This window comes from Vulpes vulpes, unplaced genomic scaffold, assembly GCF_048418805.1.
Source record: "Vulpes vulpes isolate BD-2025 unplaced genomic scaffold, VulVul3 u000000698, whole genome shotgun sequence".
Lineage (NCBI taxonomy): Eukaryota > Metazoa > Chordata > Mammalia > Carnivora > Canidae > Vulpes > Vulpes vulpes.
This window is the reverse complement of record NW_027325792.1, coordinates 138,260-159,724: the sequence shown is the minus strand read 5'-3', so window position 1 is coordinate 159,724 and position 21,465 is coordinate 138,260. Positions and strand designations below refer to the sequence as shown.

Genomic DNA, 21,465 nt, shown 5'->3' with positions numbered 1-21,465 from the left:
TTTTTCTAGAATTATATAGCAGTTATAGCTCACCTGACTTACTTGACTAAAATCATCTTTTTTTTTTAATTTTTATTTATTTATGATAGTCACAGAGAGAGAGAGGCAGAGACACAGGCAGAGGGAGAAGCAGGCTCCATGCACCGGGAGCCCGACGTGGGATTCGATCCTGGGTCTCCAGGATCACTCCCTGGGCCAAAGGCAGGCGCCAAACCCCTGCGCCACCCAGGGTTCCCTTCTTTTTTTTTTTAAGGAAACTTCAGTCTATTGAAATCTCTGTTCTCTATCGATGAAAATATATCAAAATCATTAATTATTTTAGTTCAAATGATTGATTGTTATCCATAGTTCACCTACTCTTTTCTTTTCCATTATAATAACTAATTCAATGCTGTTCCTTTGAGAAAAAGGCAGGTTTTTTTAAATTAAATACTGAAAATCTAAATATTTTTGTGGATACAATTAATTTTTTCAAAGAAAATTATTTTAAAAGTTTTACCTGCCATTGCTTTGTAGTTCATAATCATTAGAATTCATAACATAATCATTACTTTACTGTCTTATGTCACTGGATAGAGATCATCAATATGTAAATTATATATATAATAGATGGAGTTATAAACACTAAAAGTATCGAGTCAATGGAATAATATTACGAAGGAGAGATGATGTTGAAATTATGGTGGTGTAGATGAGCTTCACTGAAAAATATAAACTTTCACATGCATCTAGAAAAATTGATAGGATTTGATAGTTTACCATAGCAGGAGAGAATGATGAACATTCCAGGTGTCCAGGCAAGACAGAAGATGCTTCAGGATTTCAATATCTCCATTGTAAATGATTGAAAATGCCTTGCCACTATTTCCCAGCGTGTAACTGCATCCACTCATACGTGTCCTGTACACTCTGGGATGAGAGATCTTTCTAAAAGACAAATCTATTTGGCCTAATAATTACAATAGCATGCATTTATGCAGTGGTTACTTTGTCCCAGACACTGTTGTGTCTTCACAGTTAAACACTTAATCATCATAACAATTGTGCAAGATTTTTCCTTACCCTGTCAAAATACTTATAAATATTACAAGAAAATCAGATTCTGAATCCTACCATGAGCTGCCTGTATCTTCTGACTCAATGTTCAAACCAAATGACTCAAATACAAGAGAAACAGTAACTTATCCAATTATCTAATAGGTACTTACTGAATGCCACGTCCTCTCACCCCTCCATATGTCTTTGTCTGTGTGATGTCTGTGGACTCAAATGTTCCCTACTACCTTCTTATTTCCTCTGCCTTTTGTATGAATGTACATTCCCTCTCACCTTTGAGCAGTATTCTCTGATGTTTGTTTTTATGCCCAGGTTTTGGCTATTATTTATAAAGCTGTGTTAAATATTCAAATATAGTTCTTTGTGTAAACATATATTTTCATTTTTGTTGGGTAAGTGCCTATAAGAGGAATTGCTGGATCATTAGGAAAGTCAAGTTTAACTTTCTGAGAAACTGCCAAACCACTCTCCAAAGTGCAGTGGCACATTTCATTTCTTACAATCATTTTGTCCCTCATCTTCAACAAAACTTAGTATTATTGGTTTTATTAATTTCAGCCATTCTGCTGAGCATGTAGTGCTATCATATGTGATCTGGTTTGTGTTTTCCTAATGACTAATGATGTTGAGCGTCCTTTCCTGTGTATTTTCCGTTCGTTTATCTTCTATGGTGAAATGTATGATAAAATCAAAACCCCATTTTAATTAAGTTACTTGGTTTCATACTAAGGAGTAGTAAGATTATTTAGATATTCAACTTACATGTCCTTTATCACATATATGTGTTACAAATATTTCACTTGAATTTACAACCCTGAGGTCAGGAGTCCCTCGCTCCACTGACTGAGCCAGCCAGGCTCCGTAGCCTGCTTTACTTTTTTATACTACTTTGGACTCTTATTTTTCCTGAATCTGTGTGTATATACTTTTTAGCAACTTGGGAAAATTCTGGCTATTTGTTATTCAAATATTTTGTTCTTACTCTGTGTCCTTCATTTTCTAGCAATCCAATTACATGAATGTATGCTCTGTTAATATACCAAGTCCTTTGTTTTTAAGCTTGGTAAGAAAAGTCTTGGGAAATTTTTATACTTAATTTAGCTTCAAAACTAAGGCAGTATCGTGAGGACTCTACTTAATGCCCTGTGTATCACTAGATCTTTCCACACTGGCAAGTGGACACATGAGTTATCCTCAGCCCTGTGAGAGCTCCAGGAACTTTTCTACTCCTTTCCTGTAGCTCTTTCCAAGGCTTCTGGTATTTTCTTCTCATGAAATGTACAGAGCAATACTCAGTGACAGAATTGGGAGATTCTTTGAGGTTTTACAGAGTTGTGTGTCTCTGCAACTACCCACTCCGCTCTCTTATTCTGACCTGTCAAATCTAGTTTTCTTGACTGCTCCCAAAATTTGGTCTCTATCTCTGCAACTTGGCAAGATGGCTTGATTCCATTACAGCTAACCCTCCTTTGTTGTTTGGTACAATTGAAGGGCTCATCTTTTTTGTGGTTCACTTATGCCAGGGGTCATAGTCCTATGTTGCTTGTTGTCCAGTATTTGAAAAATGTTACTTATGTTTTGTCTGCTGTCTAATTGTTTAACACAGAAGAGGTTTTTTTGTTTTGTTTTGTTTTTGTTATTTCCTCCTAACCAAGGTTGAAGTTCTAGTCCAATTCCACATGTTGAGTTTAAGGAATTGATGAAACATATAGCAAGGTGTCAAAACAGGCAAACATGGCCTTAGAAAGGAGCTTATTTTTATATTAAATTTCCCAATTATTTTTTAAGTATAAAATTGAAAGTAGAGAAATAAGTGATTCATTGGGAATTACTATATATTATATTCAAAAAGCAGAAGACTAAAGATGTAATTCTTGGGGAGTCATATGTAAGAGAAGAAAGATTTATAAAAGTAAAGTTATATGTTAAATAAAAGCAGACACAATTTTAAGAAATTTGGAGTTATTCTGAAAATTGATTGGTACTTAAAGGAAGAACCATGTTCTGATGTTTTCCCCTAAAATTTCAGCAAGTTCTAAAAAAAAATAAACATAAAAATAAAATAAAATTTCAGCAAGTTCTTGATTGAAAAATTTTAAAGGGATATTATTTTCCAATGAAATGACAGTTGGTATCAGACATTTGTGCCTGCTGACAAGACAGTGACATGGTACCACAACAAGTGCCTACGATTCAAATGGTGTCTAGACAGGAGGGATCATTTTAAACTTCTTATTTTTCACTGTCATCAAATTCTGTACCATACATTTTCTTTTATGCACAGTGATTAGACATAGATTTTACATAAAAGGAACATAGAGGGGACAATACTGTTGTATACTGTAAATAATTAGAGGAGTCAGTTTATTTAAGTAGATTGTTCAAGTTAAGTAGATGTTCAAGAGTATAGTCTATAGCTCTCTCATGAAGATAAAATCAAAACACTGAACTGTGACTTAATTCTTTGATATATACATGTACACATGCGTGCATATGTAAATGATTGAGATATGATACCAAATTAAATCATCTGTCAATCTAAAATAATTCTAGTAGACTAATTTATTGACTATTCTATTTCACTTCGCTTGATAAATATTGTTAGAGTTGTAAAACTAGAACCTTTAGTTTTATAATTACATTAAAATATATCCTTGACTCTATCTTTGATTGGTAGTTCCCTGGGAGATGAAGGAATTTTGTGATAAAAATATAAGTGAACATCTGAATTTAAAGAAACTTGTGGATTTCTAGAGAATTATAAATTATCCTTAAATTACCAAACTTTAAGTGATCAGAAATCATATAGAGCTAATCATGTCAGCTATTCTGAAAAAGTTGAATAATTTCCTAGTTAAGCCCATTTGGAAATGCACAGAGAAAAAATTTTAAATGCTTTAAATAATTTATTATATCTTTTCGGAAAGAAATTTCTGGGGTAAGTACAGTACATTTCAAAGACATAAGAATCATAAACATGAGTGGGAAATATCAGAAAGGGAGACAGAACATGAGAGACTCCTAACTCTGGGAAACGAACAAGGGGTGGTAGAATGGGAGGTGGGCAAGGGGTGGGGGTGACTGGGTGACGGGCACTGAGCGGGACACTTGATGGGATGAGCACTGGGTGTTATGCTATATGTGGGCAAATTGAACACCAATAAAAAATAAATAAACAAATAAAAAACAAAGACATAAGAATCAAATGATCACGTCTTTACTAATTTATTTTGGCATTAAAACCATGTTCATTGTGCGGAATCAGAAAAGACCCCGAATAGCCAGGGGAATTTTAAAAAAGAAAACCATAGCTGGGGGCATCACAATGCCAGATTTCAGGTTGTACTACAAAGCTGTGGTCATCAAGACAGTGTGGTACTGGCACAAAAATAGACACATAGATCAATGGAACAGAATAGAGAACCCAGAAGTGGACCCTGAAATGTATGGTCATCTAATATTCGATAAAGGAGGAAAGACTATCCATTGGAAGAAAGACAGTCTCTTCAATAAATGGTGTTCAATTTACCAACATACAGAAAAAAATTGGGAAAATTGGGAAAAAAGTTGGGAAAATTGGACATCTACATGCAGAAGAATGAAACTGGACCACTCTCTTTCACATACACAAAGATAAACTCAAAATGGATGAGAGATCTAAATGTGAGACAAGAGTCCATCAAAATCCTAGAGGAGAACACAGGCAACACCCTTTTTGAACTCGGCCACAGTAACTTCTTGCAAGATACATCAACAAAGGCAAAAGAAACAAAAGCAAAAATGAACTATTGGGACTTCATCAAGATAAGAAGCTTTTGCACAGCAAAGGATACAGTCAAAAAAACTAAAAGACAACCTACAGAATGGGAGAGGATATTTGCAAACGACATATCAGATAAAGGGCAAGTTTCCAAAATCTATAAAGAACTTATTAAACTCAACACCAAAGAAACAAACAATCCAATCATGAAATGGGCAAAAGACATGAAGAGAAATCTCACAGAGCAAGACATGGACATGGCCAACATGCACATGAGAAAATGCTCTGCATCACTTGCCATCAGGGAAATACAAATCAAAACCACAATGAGATACCACCTCACACCAGTGAGAATGGGGAAAATTAACAAGGCAGGAAACCACAAATGTTGGAGAGGACGCGGACAAAGGGGAACCCTCTTACACTGTTGGTGGGAATGTGAACTGGTGCAGCCACTCTGGAAAACTGTGTGGAGGTTCCTCAAAGAGTTAAAAATAGACCTGCCCTACGACCCAGCAATTGCACTGTTGGGGATTTACCCCAAAGATTCAGATGCAACGAAACGTCGGGACACCTGCACCCCGATGTTTCTATCAGCAATGGCCACAATAGCCAAACTGTGGAAGGAGCCTCGGTGTCCATCGAAAGATGAATGGATAAAGAAGATGTGGTTTATGTATACAATGGAATATTACTCAGCGATTAGAAACGACAAATACCCACCATTTGCTTCAACGTGGATGGAACTGGAGGGTATTATGCTGAGTGAAATAAGTCAATCGGAGAAGGACAAGCAGTGTATGTTCTCATTCATTTGGGGAATATAAATAATAGTGAAAGGGAATATAAAGGAAGGGAGAAGAAATGTTGGGAAATATCAGGAAGGGAGACAGAACATAAAGACTCCTAACTCGGGGAAACGAACTAGGGGTGGTGGAAGGGGGGAGGAGGGCGGGTGTTGGAGGGGAATGGGTGACGGGCACTGAGGTGGACACTTGACGGGATGAGCACTGGGTGTTTTTCTGTATGTTGGTAAATTGAACACCAATAAAAATTAATTTAAAAAAAAAACATGTTCAATTATGGATCAACTTTGTATACATATTCCTAAGAACTATCCATCATTCCACAAGTTTAGATTAACTTTTAGTAAAATATATACAAAGAAACTGTAGTCTGTATTTTAAAGTTTTTTCCCCAAACCTATAGTAATTTTATTTATGAAGCAAAAATAAAACATTTATCTTTAAATTAAATAGCGTCATAATACCAACATTTTGGGAAGCACTTTATTCTTAATCTACGTAGGACTGGAATAAACATAAACTGTGACCTACTGTATCTTAACCCCTGAGAAACTCATATCCGCATGTACCCAAATGTATGTATAATTTTCAGAAAAGCATTGTTCAAAATAGTTTGACAGTAGGGAGTAATATCCAAACATTTTTCAACAACAGAATGCATAGAGTGTGGTATTATCATTACAATATTATAATTAAGACCTATAACAATAATTTAACCACAACCACACTCAAGAACATAACTGCATCTTATGATAAATTGTGATAAAGATGTAAGACATAGAAATACATATAATGTGATTTTTGGGGGGTAGTTAAGAACAGGTAAATCTAAACTTCATTCTTTGGGATGTACACCTGATAGTAAAACAAACAGAATAAGGAAATTATTACTAAGTTATGATAGGGTTCTTGCAGAATGATGGAAAGTGATTGCTTGAGGGTTTCTTGAGTAAGGCAATGTTCTTTTTCTTGGCCTAGATGTTGTTTATAGGATCACATACATTTTAAATGTTTGCTAAACAATTGTTTGTCAAAGCTGTGTTTGATGCACTTGTGTCTAATAACAAAAAAATTTTAAATATAAAATTTCAGAAATGACCGACCTAACAATATTTGGTATATAACAGGTTTTCAAGCTCTTTACAAGTTTCTGTACAAATGACTTTTTCTCTATGTCAGTTTTATCATTTGCTATGTAAATACTAAGTATCCTCTTCATATTTCTAAGCAGATTAATCTATGATTTAATCTTTTTATTTGAACAAACTTTGTTTAACCGGTGCAGCCCTGTCAATTTCCCCATATGTTGCTTTCATATTTCACTATGAACAATTTATCCCTCTCAAGTTAATATGGAAAAACATGGATTTTATTGATGATACATCTTGTGTTTAATTGTGAAGCACCACTGTGACTAATGAGACTTGTGTTCTTGTTATTTACTTGTAATTTATTAAGATCTGTCTTTGGAAAGGGGCAAATAGAACACATTATGTTGTTGATGACAATATTTGATAGTCAATAATCATTACCTGATTAAAATATAAGAATCAGGGATGGGATACTTATATCTTTTGTAAGTAAAAGCAGGAATATAGGCTGCAGAGAGAAAAAGGACAGAAAATCCAGGCCTATGAGATACTTGGAGATGGATGTCTGAGAGATCCAGATACCCAGATTCACAAAAAACAGTGACATATGGATTATGTGCCATATGTAATTTCTGAAAGAATTCCTATCTACTAAGTATCAATCCAAAAAGCAGTAATTGATGAATAGGATTGAAGTTCTTTCAATAGCCTGCTTTAAATATAGATGGTATAAAATCTGTTTCGTGAGAAACAAGATAATCTGATAGAAAACTAGCTATATGATATTAAGTAAATGGTTCTTATTTCTTCATATAAAAAGCACGTTACCGCCATGTAAAGCAAGTGATTCTTAGGTTGAAAACCTCAACATGCCTGGTTCTTGATGTACAGAATCCTTTCTGCATGAAAGAAAGACCTTGGATCTTTTGGGGTTTTTATTTGAGGATTCCAGTGTTCAGTATATTAGGAGAAAGTCTACCAGTGTAGCTGACGCAATAAGTTCACAATCTCATGTAGGCAGCTGCATCTCTGGGATGGCCAGCCCCAGGCTAATTGCCAACCAAGCAAAGAGTTCATTTTTGCCTGCGTTCTTCCAATGAGGATACAACTAGAATGAGTGCTGGTGTTGGGGGAGGCTAAACTCCACATCTACGCATCTTAGGTTCTCCCCGGGGGGACTCATTACCAAGAGGATATCATCAAAAGAAAAAATTTATAAAGGTTTGCAGTGCACATCACACCGAAGAAATCAAAAATAAAGAGGAACTCAAAGCAGCAGCTTAAAACTGCCGGCTTTATAGCGTCTTCAGCAAAGAACAATAATACATTTGTAGAAAAAATGATAGCCTAAAGAAAAGCAATTTTAGACTATCAAGGGCGGCATACTGGAAAGGTAAATATATGGGAAGACATTAACACTAAGATTTGTTTCTGGATTCCTCTTCCCAAAAATATATATACATATATATTTTGGGGTGGCATATCCCAGCTTCCTTCACAAGGCTTTATGCCTCGCTCTAAGGAATCCCTGCTGAGCCAAGCTCTAGTTATTGGTATTTGAGTTAAATTACAGTTATAGGTGGAATGGGTTTATGAGTCATTTCATTAGAATGTTTTCAAAAGATGTGCCCTTAGTCTCTTCTTTGACCAAAAGTGTGTGCAGAAGCCCCATCCTCTAAGGGATTGTACAGAATGTCTGGAGCTCTGTAGAGTTGGTTTTTTCCCCCCTCCTGAGGAAAGCAAGATTACTCTTTAACAGTTAAAAGCGTTGTTCCTATTAGGGATAATGTAACACCACGTCATCCTTCCTATATAGTACAATCATTATGCATACACTATAAAAACAGACTGCATGGTGACTAATTTTCAAATAAACCCATAGACTAAATCACAGCATATATAAATCATTTCTATCTCAACTGCTCACTTAAACCTGAACAAATTTTCTGGAAGCATGTTAATTTTCCTATGATACTCCTTAATATTTCTTGCAGAGCTGGTTTGGTGGTCACATATTCTTGCAGTTTCTGCCTATCTTGGAAGCTCTTTATCTCTCCTTCTATTCTGAATGAGAGCCTTGCTGTCCTTCTCTGATTGACTTATTTCACTCAGCATAATACCAGAGAAGGACAAGCAGTGTATGTTCTCATTCATTTGGGGAATATAAATAATAGTGAAAGGGAATATAAAGGAAGGGAGAAGAAATGTTGGGAAATATCAGGAAGGGAGACAGAACATAAAGACTCCTAACTCGGGGAAACGAACTAGGGGTGGTGGAAGGGGGGAGGAGGGCGGGTGTGGGAGGGGAATGGGTGACGGGCACCGAGGTGGACACTTGACGGGATGAGCACTGGGTGTTTTTCTGTATGTTGGTAAATTGAACACCAATAAAAATTAATTAAAAAAAAAAAAAAAATGAGAGCCTTGCTGGATAGAGTTTTCTTGCCTGCATGTTCTTCTCATCTAGGACCCTGAATCAATCCCGCCAGCCCTTTCTGGCCTCCCAGGTCTCTGAGGAGAGGTCTGCTATTAATGTAACAATTCTCCCCATATTCGTTAAGAATCTGCTGCCTCTATCTACTTTACAGATTTTCTCTTTTTCTATAGAATTTGCAAGTTTCACTATTAAGTGTTGAGGTGTTGAACGGTTTTTATTGATTTGGGGGGAGGACCACTCTATCTCCTGGGTCTGAGTGCCTATTCCCCTCCTGAATTAGGGAAGCTCTCAGCTTGGATTTGTTTAAATATGCTTTCTGGCCCTCTGTCCTTCTGGGTGCTCTCTGGAACCCCAGTGATACGTAATTCTTCCTTCTGAAGCTGTCATGTATTTCCCTTAACCTTTCCTCGTGGTCCTTTCATTGTTTTTCTCTGTTTTCCTCAGCTTCCTTCCTTGCCATCAAGGAGTCTTCTGTGTTGCTCATTCTTTCTTCCAGCACCTTATGCCTTGCCATTAGGACCCCCAATTTGGATTGCACCTCATTTAATTGATTTTTAACTTCAGCCTGATGAGATCTTAATTCTGCAGTTGTGAAGCCTCCACCCGCCCCGGGGGGAGGCAGGACCTCGGCCGTGTCCCCCGGGCCCTGGGCTCCGGGGCCTGTGCTGCCTGCACCGCGCTCCCGGGGCCTTGGCGGGCGCCCGAAGGCAGCAGGTGCAGCGCCCCGCCCGCCCGGAGCCCCCGCCTGCCCCCCTGCTTCTCCCTGAGGCCCCGCCGCCTGCGGCTCCAGCGCTGTCCCGAGCTGGGCCCGCGGGCCTGGGGCGCTCTGCCCCGGGCGTGCCTCGTCTGCTAGTGACCCCAGGAACCTGGGGGCTCCGCCGCCCCTCCTGGGGTTCAGCCCGACACCCCTCCTCTCCGGGGCTGGGCTCTAGGGGCGCCCAGGCTTTCCCGCCAGGCTGGAGCCATCTCCTCTGGCCTGCAGCTCCCCACCCCCCCACCTGCCCCAGGCTTCTTCCTTCCTTTCCCTTTCCCTTTCCTTTTCCCTTTCCCTTTCCCTTTCCCTTTCCTTTTCCCTTTCCCTTTCCCTTTCCCTTTCCCTTTCCCTTTCCTTTTCCCTTTCCCTTTCCCTTTCCTTTTCCCCCTTTCCTCCTTTCCCCTTTTCCCCCTTTCTCCTTTTCCCCCTTTCCCCCTTTCCCCCTTTCCCCCTTTCCCCTTTTCCCCCTTTCCCCCTTTCTCCCTTTTCCCCTTTCCCTTTCTCCCTTTCCCTTTCCCCCTTCCTGTCTTGTCTTGTTAGAAGCCAAAACTTTTCTCTCTGTAGAGTTCCGGCTGTTCTCTCTTTAAATCTCAGGTCACATTCGTAGGTGTTCAGGATGGTTTGGAAGTTCTGTAGGGAAGTTGGGGACCTGGTGAGGTGAGGACCCTACTCCTCCATCTTCATAAATCCCCTCTTTCAGGGTATTTGAAAGACTGCTTTGTCTTGTCCTCCAAATGGTGCCTCGTAAAGTCTGTACGCATATTTCAATGTAATTAAAAAATAGAGCCTTTTCCAGTAGCTGTTAAAAAGAACATCTCAGTTATTTTGTATCAAAGGCAATTTCATGCACTTTTTTTTTTATAAACTGCTTATTCAGTCAGCATTTTCCAGTGCTCCTGAGAGGGCAGTGAGGTGCCAAGTGATTGGCCTATAAAGCTGCTGGCTAAGGACAAAGTTTCTGCTTGCACTCCGGACAAGTGTCTGGCGCAAAAGCAGATTCCATGGGGATGGATGTGGGGCTGGCCAGGCCGGCCACTGATGTGGGGTGGGCTCTTGTTCAGAGGGGTTTCCAGGTCCCATTCCCCCTTTCTGGTGACCAATGACTGAAATACCCTTTGGATTGTTGGACAGTCCTAACTTTCCTAACTCCAGCGACCTCAACTTAGTTTTACTTAATAGCTGGTGTTTAATATTGTCCTTTGTGGTTTTATGTTTCCTCCCTTTTTTTATTGTATAAGACTCATGGCTTTCACATCCGTTTCCATGTAGAGGAACTCCAGCTGGCGACTAGACTGCGGGCAACCTCACTGAAGGAGAGAAAGCATTTTGGGGGCATTTTTCGAGACCATGTGGTGGATACCCGACAGTACTTGGAACATGTTAGAGAGTCCACGACAGGTATGCTGGCCATTAACGACCCAGCCTGAGGGAATTGTTCACGTGAAACCTGTGCATGTTTGTGTTTAAGAGTGTGTGTAAAACTTCATCCCATCACTGTGAGTGGAGGTAACCTCCCAATCTGCTTACGTTGTTGTAATGGCACCTGATTTTGCAGAAACAGAGACTATTAGAGAGTCCTAGATGGACTCTCCATTTTTCTCTTCCTTTTATAGCCACTAAGACAGAATGACCCAGCTCTTTGAATGCACTGAGACTTTAGATAAAAGAAACCTAAGCATAATTACAACATTTACATTATTCTGGCTCCCCACCCACTCCCCCTGTTGGAAGCCTTGTGTTAGAGATCTTTCTTCTGATCTCTTGTTAAATATTTTAATCTTCTATTTTAACTCTCTAAATGTCTGCTTGAGTGAGGACTCCTCTAAATGGATGATACATACTCTGGACATCAGCTGTATGTAAATGTTTATGTGTTTGGTGGTTAATATCCTTGTTTGGCCTAACTTTGGCTTTCAGTATTGGGATGTCCACATTATTTAGGTACAGTCAGTCTGCTTGTTTCATTATTGACACGTGAATTCATTTTTGCAGGCACGCTGGGTAGACCTGTAAAGCTATTCACAAACCATTTCCGAGTGACGTCCCGCCCCCAGCAGGTCACATATAAGTACAACATTGACTACATGCCAGACATCGAGGATGGAAAAGTTCGTTCAGAATTGCTTTTGCAGCATAAAGCATTTATTGGAGAGTGCCATATATTTGATGGGAGCTCTTTATTATTACCTCACAAGCTACTGTTGCCGGTTAAGTACTGTTATTGGATGTTTTCTTTTTAAATTTTATTTACTTGATAGAGCAAGAGAGAATGAGCAAGAGGGCGGAGGAACAGGGAGAAGCAGTCTCCCCACTGAGCAGGGAGCACAACTCGGGGCTCAATCCCAGGACCTGGGATCACTACCTGAGCCAAAGGCAGATGCTTAACAAATTGAACCACCCAGTCACCCTAGACATTTTCTTGACCTTTGTTCTCTTCCTCTCACATCTTCACTGTTTTAAAGCAAATACCATTTTTGTACAACGATTTGAGGAGACCTGAAGATCTCTTGCCCATGGGATTTGTAACACCCACGTGCCATGTGTGCTTATCACTGATGTTCCCTCCTGCCTCATGTCAGTGCTTTTTTTTATGTCAGTGCTTAAAATGAATCTGAGAGCAAAATATATACATGTTTTTACATTTTCAAAGGCAAATATGGGTCAAGTGCTGATGAAGTATTGAATAGTTTTTATCTTTCAGCAAAAACATTAGAAGGACTTAATATTTTTTCAATAAACATCTATTTACCAAATGGATAATCTACAGGAGCTCATTTAAGTTAAAAAAAAGTAGTTGTAAATGTTTAATTCTGACTCCTCACTTTAGCCTTATAAGTCTTGTATTGTCCCTGCATGTGTCACACTGGTGTGTTTTATACCCAGGTGACCTATTGATTTGTGGTTCAATAATGAGCTTATTGTCTTCGGAAGGACTGCTAGACCCTCTTGTTTTTTCTTTATCTCAGAAAACGGAATTGGTCAGCCTACTGAAAAACCAGGTTGTGAAGCTGACCATTGAATTCATCAGCGAACTCTCACCCAACTCACCAGACTGCTTACGCTATTACAACATTCTCTTTAGAAGGTGTGTTTATAAGCTTTAGTTTCCTTGAGATATGACTGTGTTCATGTGTCAGTGGCATTGAACATAGACATTTGCTCCTAGAATTTCATGTTCTTGACACCTCCTCATCCTGAGAGGGCAACGGATCTTGGGGATGAAATGGGACTTGACCCTCACCTAGACATGCTTAAGTTCTGTGGCCTATCCTCAGTATTCTCCCTGCCTACCCCCATATCCTGTGCCTGGACCTGCCTGGAAGGAGGAGCATACATCGAGTATGCATGCCTATGCATATTTCTCCCTAGAGCAAATGCACTGGTTTTTTATTTTGTAGTAACAGTGGTGGACAAATATCCCAAATTGGAGGCACGTCATCTGCAAAAGATGTTTTGGTTCATTTCTGGGAATGGAGGATATCCTAATGGTCTTTCCATGACAGTTTGTTGTATATAAGGGAAAGGAGGGGAAAACAGAGGATAAATGGACCTTAATATCTACCTCACAATATAATTTACTTGTACCAGGTACATCTGTTTATTATGTGTAATACAAAGTTGCTGGCAGATTTTTCCCCCTAATGTATCCTCATGTGTATTACCAAATGCTTAATATTCATACTATTTCAACAAAACTTATTCTTCAATTTTTAGAATTTTGAAGCAGATGAATTTGAAGCAAGTTGGTCGCAACTATTATAACAAGCAAGAGGCCACTGAGTTCTTCGATCACAAGTTGGTATAAAATAGTTTCATGTAATGTTTGTAATGTATACATCTAAATCCCATAGATTCTCACATGCATACATATGTAGGTATATATGTGTAAGCCTGTGGTTGATGATAAAATGGTTTAACAAAAATTAGGTATAACTAGCACAGCAGGTAAATCTCTATTGGAAAGGTCCTTCAAAAGACCATTTCTTATTAAAAATAAGAGATGAAACGGCTTGACTCTCAAGTGCCTTTTTAGGGCCCTGTGACACTTGCTCTATACTCAGAGCTTGGAGTTTGATAATCCCATCTAACGTGTTCTATTTGCAGGCTGGTCATCTGGCCTGGATACGTTACTTCTATTTTTGAGTATGAAACCAGCATTACCCTCTGTGCTGATGTGAACCATAAACTGCTCCGAATGCAAACAGCTTATGATTTAATAACAGGTCTTCGTGATCCACAAACCAGAAAGGAAGATGTTGAGCAAGTTTCTAAAGAATTAATCGGGTCAATTGTTTTTACACTGTAAGTCTGCTTAAAAAAAAAAAAAAAACAACAAACCTATCCCATTACTTTGATCACCACCCCCACCCCGAGAAGATGTTCCCATAGTTCTCAAACCACTCAGTAGTTAAAGTTCAGAAGCTGACCTGGCATGGCAATGGCCAAGTCAGTCCATGCTTTTCTCATCTAGGTCTATTGCATGAGAGAGGGATACGTGTCATTTGTAGACTTCGCTGTTCTTAATTCCTAATGCTGATCCAGTCATCTTGTGGAACCCTGTCCTGCACATAACAGAATATATTCCTTCCAAATTTCTTTTGCTTTGTGTCTAACTAGTTAAAAAAAAATCAGGGCTTAATTAGATAGAACCTATGGGCAAATTTCCACTTGAAGTTAGTTTTTTCCTCTCCCTTTAAACCAGACACTTTGAGTGTGGATTGAAAGTTGTTTAGCAACATCATCTTAAGAGTAAAGTTGAGGACTTTTGCTCCCTAATTTCAAAACATATAAAGCTAGTAATCAAGACAGTGGCAAAAGGACAGATGAAAAGATTGATGGAATAGAATTGAGTCCCAAAGTCAGTTTATAGTCAGTTTCTTTTTTTCAACAAGAGTGTCAAGACAGTTTAGAGAAGGAATACTCTTTCAGCAAATATTGCTGTGACCACTGGGTATCCACCTGGCCCTTCCTGACACAATATACAAAATTAACTCCAATTTCACTCCAAGATAAACTCAAAATAGACCTCAATGTAAGTGTTAAAAGTTTAAAAGTCTTTGAAGAAACTATAGGAGTAAATCTTCTTTAGGTGAGCAAAACCCTTATAGGACACCAACAGAGAAGGGATGACAAAAGAAAAGTATAAATTGTACTTCATCAAATTAAACACGTTTGTTCTTCAAAGTCAAAAGTGAAAAACAATGGATAGAAAGGTGATTTGCAATTGTTTTCTCTCAATCTCATAACTTGCATCTATTTAAGTAAAGAACAGGTACAAGTCAAAAGATAACTTTTAAAAAATGGGTAAAGGATCTGAATCAACATTTCTCTGAACAAAATATAAAAATGATCCATAATCACATGAAAATATACTCAATGTTATTAGCCATGAGGGAAATGCAGAGTAAAACCACAGTGAAATAGCACTTCGTACCCACTAGGATGGCTAAAATTAAGAAAGCAGATACTAGGGATCCCTGGGTGGCGCAGAGGTTTGGCGCCTGCCTTTGGCCCAGGGCGCGATCCTGGAGACCCGGGATCGAATCCCACGTCGGGCTCCCGCTGCATGGAGCCTGTTTCTCCCTCTGCCTATGTCTCTGCCTCTCTCTCTCTGTGTGACTATCATAAATAATAAATAAAAAATTTAAAAAAAAAAAAAAAAAAAAAGCAGATACTAAATGTTGGCAAGGATGTGAAAAATCTGAACCAACCCTCAAACGTTGCTGGTATAAATGTGAAATGGTATGATCTCCTTGGAAAACAGTATGGCACTTCCTCAACATGCTAAATATAGTGTGGCTATGTGATCCAGCAGTTCTATTCCTGGTTATGTACCCAAGAAAAATGAAAACTTATGGCCAATGTACCAATTTTGTAGACCTGACAGCATTATTCATAATAGCTTAAGAGTGTAAACAACTTGAATGTTCATCCGCTGAAACATATATCCCATTATAGATATGCTATGTTTTTATTTGGCAATAAGTAGGAATTAAGTACAAGTATATGCTATAGCAGGAATGAATCTCGAAAGACATTATGCTGAGTGGGAGAAGGCAGTCAGGAAGGGTCACATATCGTATGACTCAATTCCTATGCAACAGGTCAGGTAGGCAAACGTATAGGATGGACTTTAAACTAGCAGTTATCTAAGGACTGGGGAAGTTGAGTGGACATGAGGAGTGACTGCTCGTGGTTGTGGTGTTTGGGTTGTGTTGAAGAGTGTACAACTCGGTGAATATATTGAATATAATAAAGCTGATATATCCTGCAATTACCTGTAGGATTTAAAGCCTATTAATTCTTGCCTGATCCCATGCTATGAATACATTAGGAATAATACCATATATTGTGAATATTCCACAGGTATAACAACAAAACCTATAGGGTGGATGCTATTAATGGGGAGGATAATCCCAGAACCAAATTTAAGAAATCAGGTGGTGCTGAAATCACCTTTGTAGACTACTACAGGGAGGTATGCAATCTTTTATTTCAGTATGTCTAAATATTTTTTCTTATTTAATCAAATATGTCTCCTATGTATAACTGATAGTCACATGTTAGATCATAAGTCAAAATCTATATATTACAGGGTTTCTCTTGGAGGGTATTATAACTTACATGAATTTGTCCATGTATTTGGGTACCTTGTATATATGTTACATAATTAGAATGGCTCCAATAAGACCTCTTTAATGAGTCTTGGACATGGCTATGATAGTTTTAAACATGTTGATGGATTGGTGGGTTGAAAATAAAATATGGCAAAATTTCAGATATGAGGACTTCACCTATGTAGAAGTTTCAGCTCTCTAGGACTTGGTTCAAAATGAAAAAGTGAAAAATTACTATCAGAAATTATGTCACTTGTGTGCTAAATCTCATAACTCATGGATTCCTCAATCTTTTTTTTTTATTTTTTTATTTTTATTTTTTTTTTAATTTATTTATGATAGTCAGAGAGAGAGAGAGAGGCAGAGACATAGGCAGAGGGAGAAGCAGGCTCCATGCACCGGGAGCCCGATGTGGGATTCGATCCCGGGTCTCCAGGATCGCGCCCTGGGCCAAAGGCAGGCGCCAAACCGCTGCGCCACCCAGGGATCCCGGATTCCTCAATCTTTATTCACAAAGAAACAAGTAAACTTCATGAACAAAGATGCACTAGGTGGTGAGGTTGGTTCTCTAGCTTTGGCAGTTAAGAGAGAATTCAAGGAGTTAGAGATATTTATAGCAAACGGAAAGAACTTAGAAAAGCATAAGCTGGGTTTTTTTTTTCTCTAAATTTTATTAGGAATCCAAAACCTAGCTACTTGGAAGCACTGAGAGTACACAGCCATTCAAGGGTATGGTGCTATTATGGCATCATCCCCACTTGTGCTCCACGCTTAGTACTTACTTGTTTAACCTGAAAGCATGTAATGAGTGCTCATTATACAACTTGGGTATACATTGGTAAGACTACTGAGTTCTCTGTTCTTAAGGAACTTGCATCCTTGTAGCAGGAAGAGAGATGGCAGACAAGAAGAAAGCATGTATTGGGGGAAATCTATGCAGATAATCAAGAGGTGTTATGGAGAATGTCTGGTGGCTTAGACTGCTGGTCATAGAAAGCTCTGAGTAGCTGGCATGTGACTGTCAGAAAGGAGCAAGCTGTGTGCAGATTGGTGAGAAGAATTGTCTCTTACACCACTTTCAGGATGGGCATGATGTATCCAGATCCCAAACAAGGCTAGAGTGTCCTGTCAAGAAATAAACCCAGTTGTGGGTGGGACGTGTACAGGGTTGCAGGATATGACGTCAGAGGAGGACGTGGGAGCCACACTGTATAAAGTTCTATCCACCTACACACATTGGATTTTACCGTTAAGTGAGACTATACAGATAGATGAAATGGGGCACTTTATTTTACAGATGTGGGTCTAATGTACAGGGAATGTATGGGTACAGGGAATATGCGGGTAAAAAGGGAGGCAGGGACACCAGTAGGGAGGTGCTTAAGTCCATTTAGATCAGTGATAATGGTAACCTGGATTAGAAAGGGAATGGATGGGGCAGACAAGAGGACTTTTGATGGCTCAAATGTAGTGAGTAATGGTAAGAGGAGTCTCTGGCTTTATCTGAGGAAGTGAGTGGAGGCTGGCATCACTTATTGCAATGGGAGATTCTGTGTGAGGAGCTGGCTTGGGGATTGTTGGGTTGACATAGCCTATGATGGAGTTGCAGACAGGGATATCAGGCTGATATTTGCTTGCTCATTCTCCAGATTTTACTTCAAAAGTCATTGGTTTAGGTGACCTTTGAAATGACTTGAGTAGTCTTGGGATGTCCTGGTGGGAACTCAGTATAATAACAGATGGCAATCTAGTTGTGTTGTCATGAGATCTAGAAAAATCCTGAAATCCATAGATGAGCCCTTAAAAGGAAAGCACAATCCTGGCTTGCAGAAAAGCTTTCATAGTAATGCAAAGTGGGACAAGGAAATTCCTGTGGAGATGCAGAAGTTGGTGTTGTAGGAGATCCGTCTGGGATATCACAGGACAGCCATGAGAATTAATAGTGTGTTTCTCAAAGTTCTCGACAGAACAGCTTGTACAAAGGCTGTGCTAGTCTCAGTGGTGGGAGTGGTGATTGAGGCCCTAAAATGATGCCATGATTCCGCACACATGTATATACATATACTTGCACAAGCTCCTGCCTTAAGACTCTAGAAGCAGGGGAACGGAGGTGAATCCCAGCTGCCTTTCAAATAACTACAGAGAATTAAAAGTAGTAGTTCAGCTCCAGAGGTAAAGCACCATGAACACTGGATTTGAAGTCTTCTTGTCTCTGGAACTCCTTTGACATTCTCAAGATACTTAACCAATCCCACCAGAATTCATGTGGCTAACTGGTGACTGATGAGGATCTCACTGGTCAGCATGGAAGGATCTATGACAGACCATCACTTTATGTGGGAGAGGAAAGGCACTTTATTGTACAGGAATTGCAGCCTAGGGATAGGAGCTTCTGGATAGATGTCTTGGCAAATGCCTTTTCCTGGCGGAAAAGTTTCGATGATGCAGGAGGCATGTTTGGAATAGCTGTAGTATTGCAGCTGCAAGGAGTGACCAGGTTTGTCGTCCCCCATTAATGTGGGAATCCTCTTCAAAGTTCTTAATTACATCCTTAATTTTTTAAGGCAGTACTATAGTGAGAAATATGTAATTCAAGGCTTGGTCCTGCATTTACCTATAGCAAGTCAAAGAAGGCTGGTACAGTGACCCCAACACAATGTTTATGAGAGTCTTGTTCTCCTGGGCCATGTGTGCTTACAAGGAAAAAAGAGGTCATCCCTGGGACATCTAAATTAAGAGACTATTAAGAGTATCTTTAACGTGTTCTTAAACTTGGGGAAATAGTCTTCCTAGCACACCCCTGGGCCTCTGTTGGTGATCCAGACTTTTTTGTACCTATTTAGGTGACTTGACTAGGCTTTGCTGACAGTCACACCAGTGTTCTTTCTCACCTCTTTTGAGCAGCAGTATAATACAGAGGTTACTGACCTAACTCAGCCACTGTTGATCAGCAAAGGCAAATGGAAAAAGAGCCAACAGGACACACCCCATAAGCCTATAATGCTGGTTCCTGAGCTATGCTACCTGACAGGTACTTCAGATTTATGCAGTCCTCATAGAAGACCACCCCTTTCAAGCCCCAGATGTTATGATATAGAAGTACAGGCTTCTCACAGTACTCCATAATGACCCAGAGCTGTGTTCTCTCCATTGGCTCTTCCTCTTCCAGATAAAATCATCAAGGCTTCTTCACATACATATTTATTCTTGCTTGTTTAGCTATATCTTCTTAACTTTTTAAAGGTCTATCAGATAAAATGCGAAAAGACTACAGGGTGATGAGAGACTTGGCTCTTCATATGAGGTTGGATCCAGAAAGAAGGCAGCACGAATTACGGAAACTGATGAATACTATACAAACGTAAGTCCTATTCTTCTCTCTGTGTCTTTGTGTGTGTGTCCTGAAGATGAGACCCGTGCAGAACTCTTGATATCTCAGATTCTCCAACTAAAAAACAACAGGTTGGAAGAAAACGACCTCTTGTGGGAACAACTCTATTTGTTCCATTGATGCAAAGTTAGAGGAGGTCTGGAGGGGAAGAACAAAATAGAAAGACCCTAAGCACAAATGTGAGAGAGGACATGATTTCAGAGTACTAGAAACCCTCTCTCTGCAACATGTCAATACAGAAGACAAACAACAAGGCATCTTAGATTAAAGGAGAATTTTGCAAATGGATCATCATTTTTGCTTATTTCCTTTGGTTCTATTCTGTGGAAATATTTTAACTTTCAGAAATAGGGAGGTACAACGGGAACTTCAACTCTGGGATTTGAAATTTGATACCAACTTCGTGTCCTTCTCGGGAAGGATCTTGAAAGAAGTAAGAATTTTTCAAGGAAGAAGAGCGGTAAGACAGCTTCAAAATGGTCATGTTCTAGTTACTCTTGCAGTCATTTGGGGCCAAATGAATAATAATGCAGAGGACCTAAGTCAGGTCAGTAACTCACTGCTCTCTCTTCTTGGGCTGTTTGTCCTTTCTCTAGGGGAGAGCGAGCAGGTGTTCAGTTAGAAAGCATGTAACATCCTTGGCATATAGTAAACTCTATAGTTTACCATGTTTGGAGTTGTGGACATCTCTCGTGGCAAAACAATCTGCCAAGTATATCCTTAAGAGTCAAATAGCTAGAATCCAAACAATCCAGAGTAACCCATGATAGAATCCCAGTATTACTTACCACTATCTTAAGGGAAGAGTATGTAATTCAGTTATGACCAAAGTTTAAAATTGTAACGTTTCAGTAGGAAGTAGCAAGAATTTGCAATAGAAAGGCTCTTTGTCGGTATTTCTTTAAAAATTGAAGTCTTATACTATGTCTTCCAGTTTGACTCCCATCCACAGTTTGCAGATTGGTCGAGAGAGACCAGAAGTGGACCCTTACTCAATGTGAAGTCACTAGATCATTGGCTAATACTCTATCCTACGAGAAATTATGGAGCCGCCTCATCCTTAGTACAGAGTCTACGGAAAGTCACACCCACCATGGGCATAGCTATGAGAGAGGCAAAAATGTAAGTAGAGCTGAAATTAAGATCTATAACAACCGATCTTCAAATCGGAGGTAAAGTGGAGTCAGATTATATTAAATTATAGGAATTGGTCACTGTATTAAAACCCTGGAGGTTTGTAAACAAAAAAGCCTAATCTATTCCAATTAACTGTAAAATAGGCTTTGGGGATATATAGTTTGTGGCTATTGGGATACATGCTGAGGAAGCCAAACATTGAACTTATTTTTGTTTTAAGAACAAACTTATCAGGGTACTTGGGTGGCTCAGTCAGTTAAGCATCTGACTCTTGGTTTTGGCTCAGATCCAGCTGGGTGCTCAGTGGAGAGTATGCTTAAGATTCACTCTCTGCCCCTCCCCTTATGTGTGCATTTTACCCCTACGCAAATAAGCTCAGGAGTTATGGAAACTGTCTGATGTACAGGCAGCAGGGC

The 21,465-nt window shown here is 39.3% G+C and overlaps 1 protein-coding gene across 10 annotated transcripts in view; it reads left to right on the top strand.

The window, feature by feature from the left end:
* The window catches only part of LOC140597361 (piwi-like protein 1), a 98,542-nt gene that overhangs the window by 67,745 nt on the left and 9,332 nt on the right, over window positions 1-21,465 (top strand). For 9 of the 10 annotated variants that reach the window (XM_072745615.1, XM_072745613.1, XM_072745607.1 and 6 more), the window contains 10 exons: window positions 11,174-11,302; window positions 11,897-12,111; window positions 12,871-12,989; window positions 13,619-13,699; window positions 14,009-14,206; window positions 16,271-16,382; window positions 19,426-19,552; window positions 19,765-19,882; window positions 20,258-20,372; window positions 20,847-21,034. In XM_072745615.1, the coding sequence (XP_072601716.1) occupies window positions 11,989-12,111; window positions 12,871-12,989; window positions 13,619-13,699; window positions 14,009-14,206; window positions 16,271-16,382; window positions 19,426-19,552; window positions 19,765-19,882; window positions 20,258-20,372; window positions 20,847-21,034 (1,181 nt within the window). In that variant the 5' untranslated portion in view covers window positions 11,174-11,302; window positions 11,897-11,988. The remainder of the gene's footprint in view (window positions 1-11,173; window positions 11,303-11,896; window positions 12,112-12,870; window positions 12,990-13,618; window positions 13,700-14,008; window positions 14,207-16,270; window positions 16,383-19,425; window positions 19,553-19,764; window positions 19,883-20,257; window positions 20,373-20,846; window positions 21,035-21,465) is intronic. The other variant, XM_072745614.1, reaches the window with a different exon arrangement.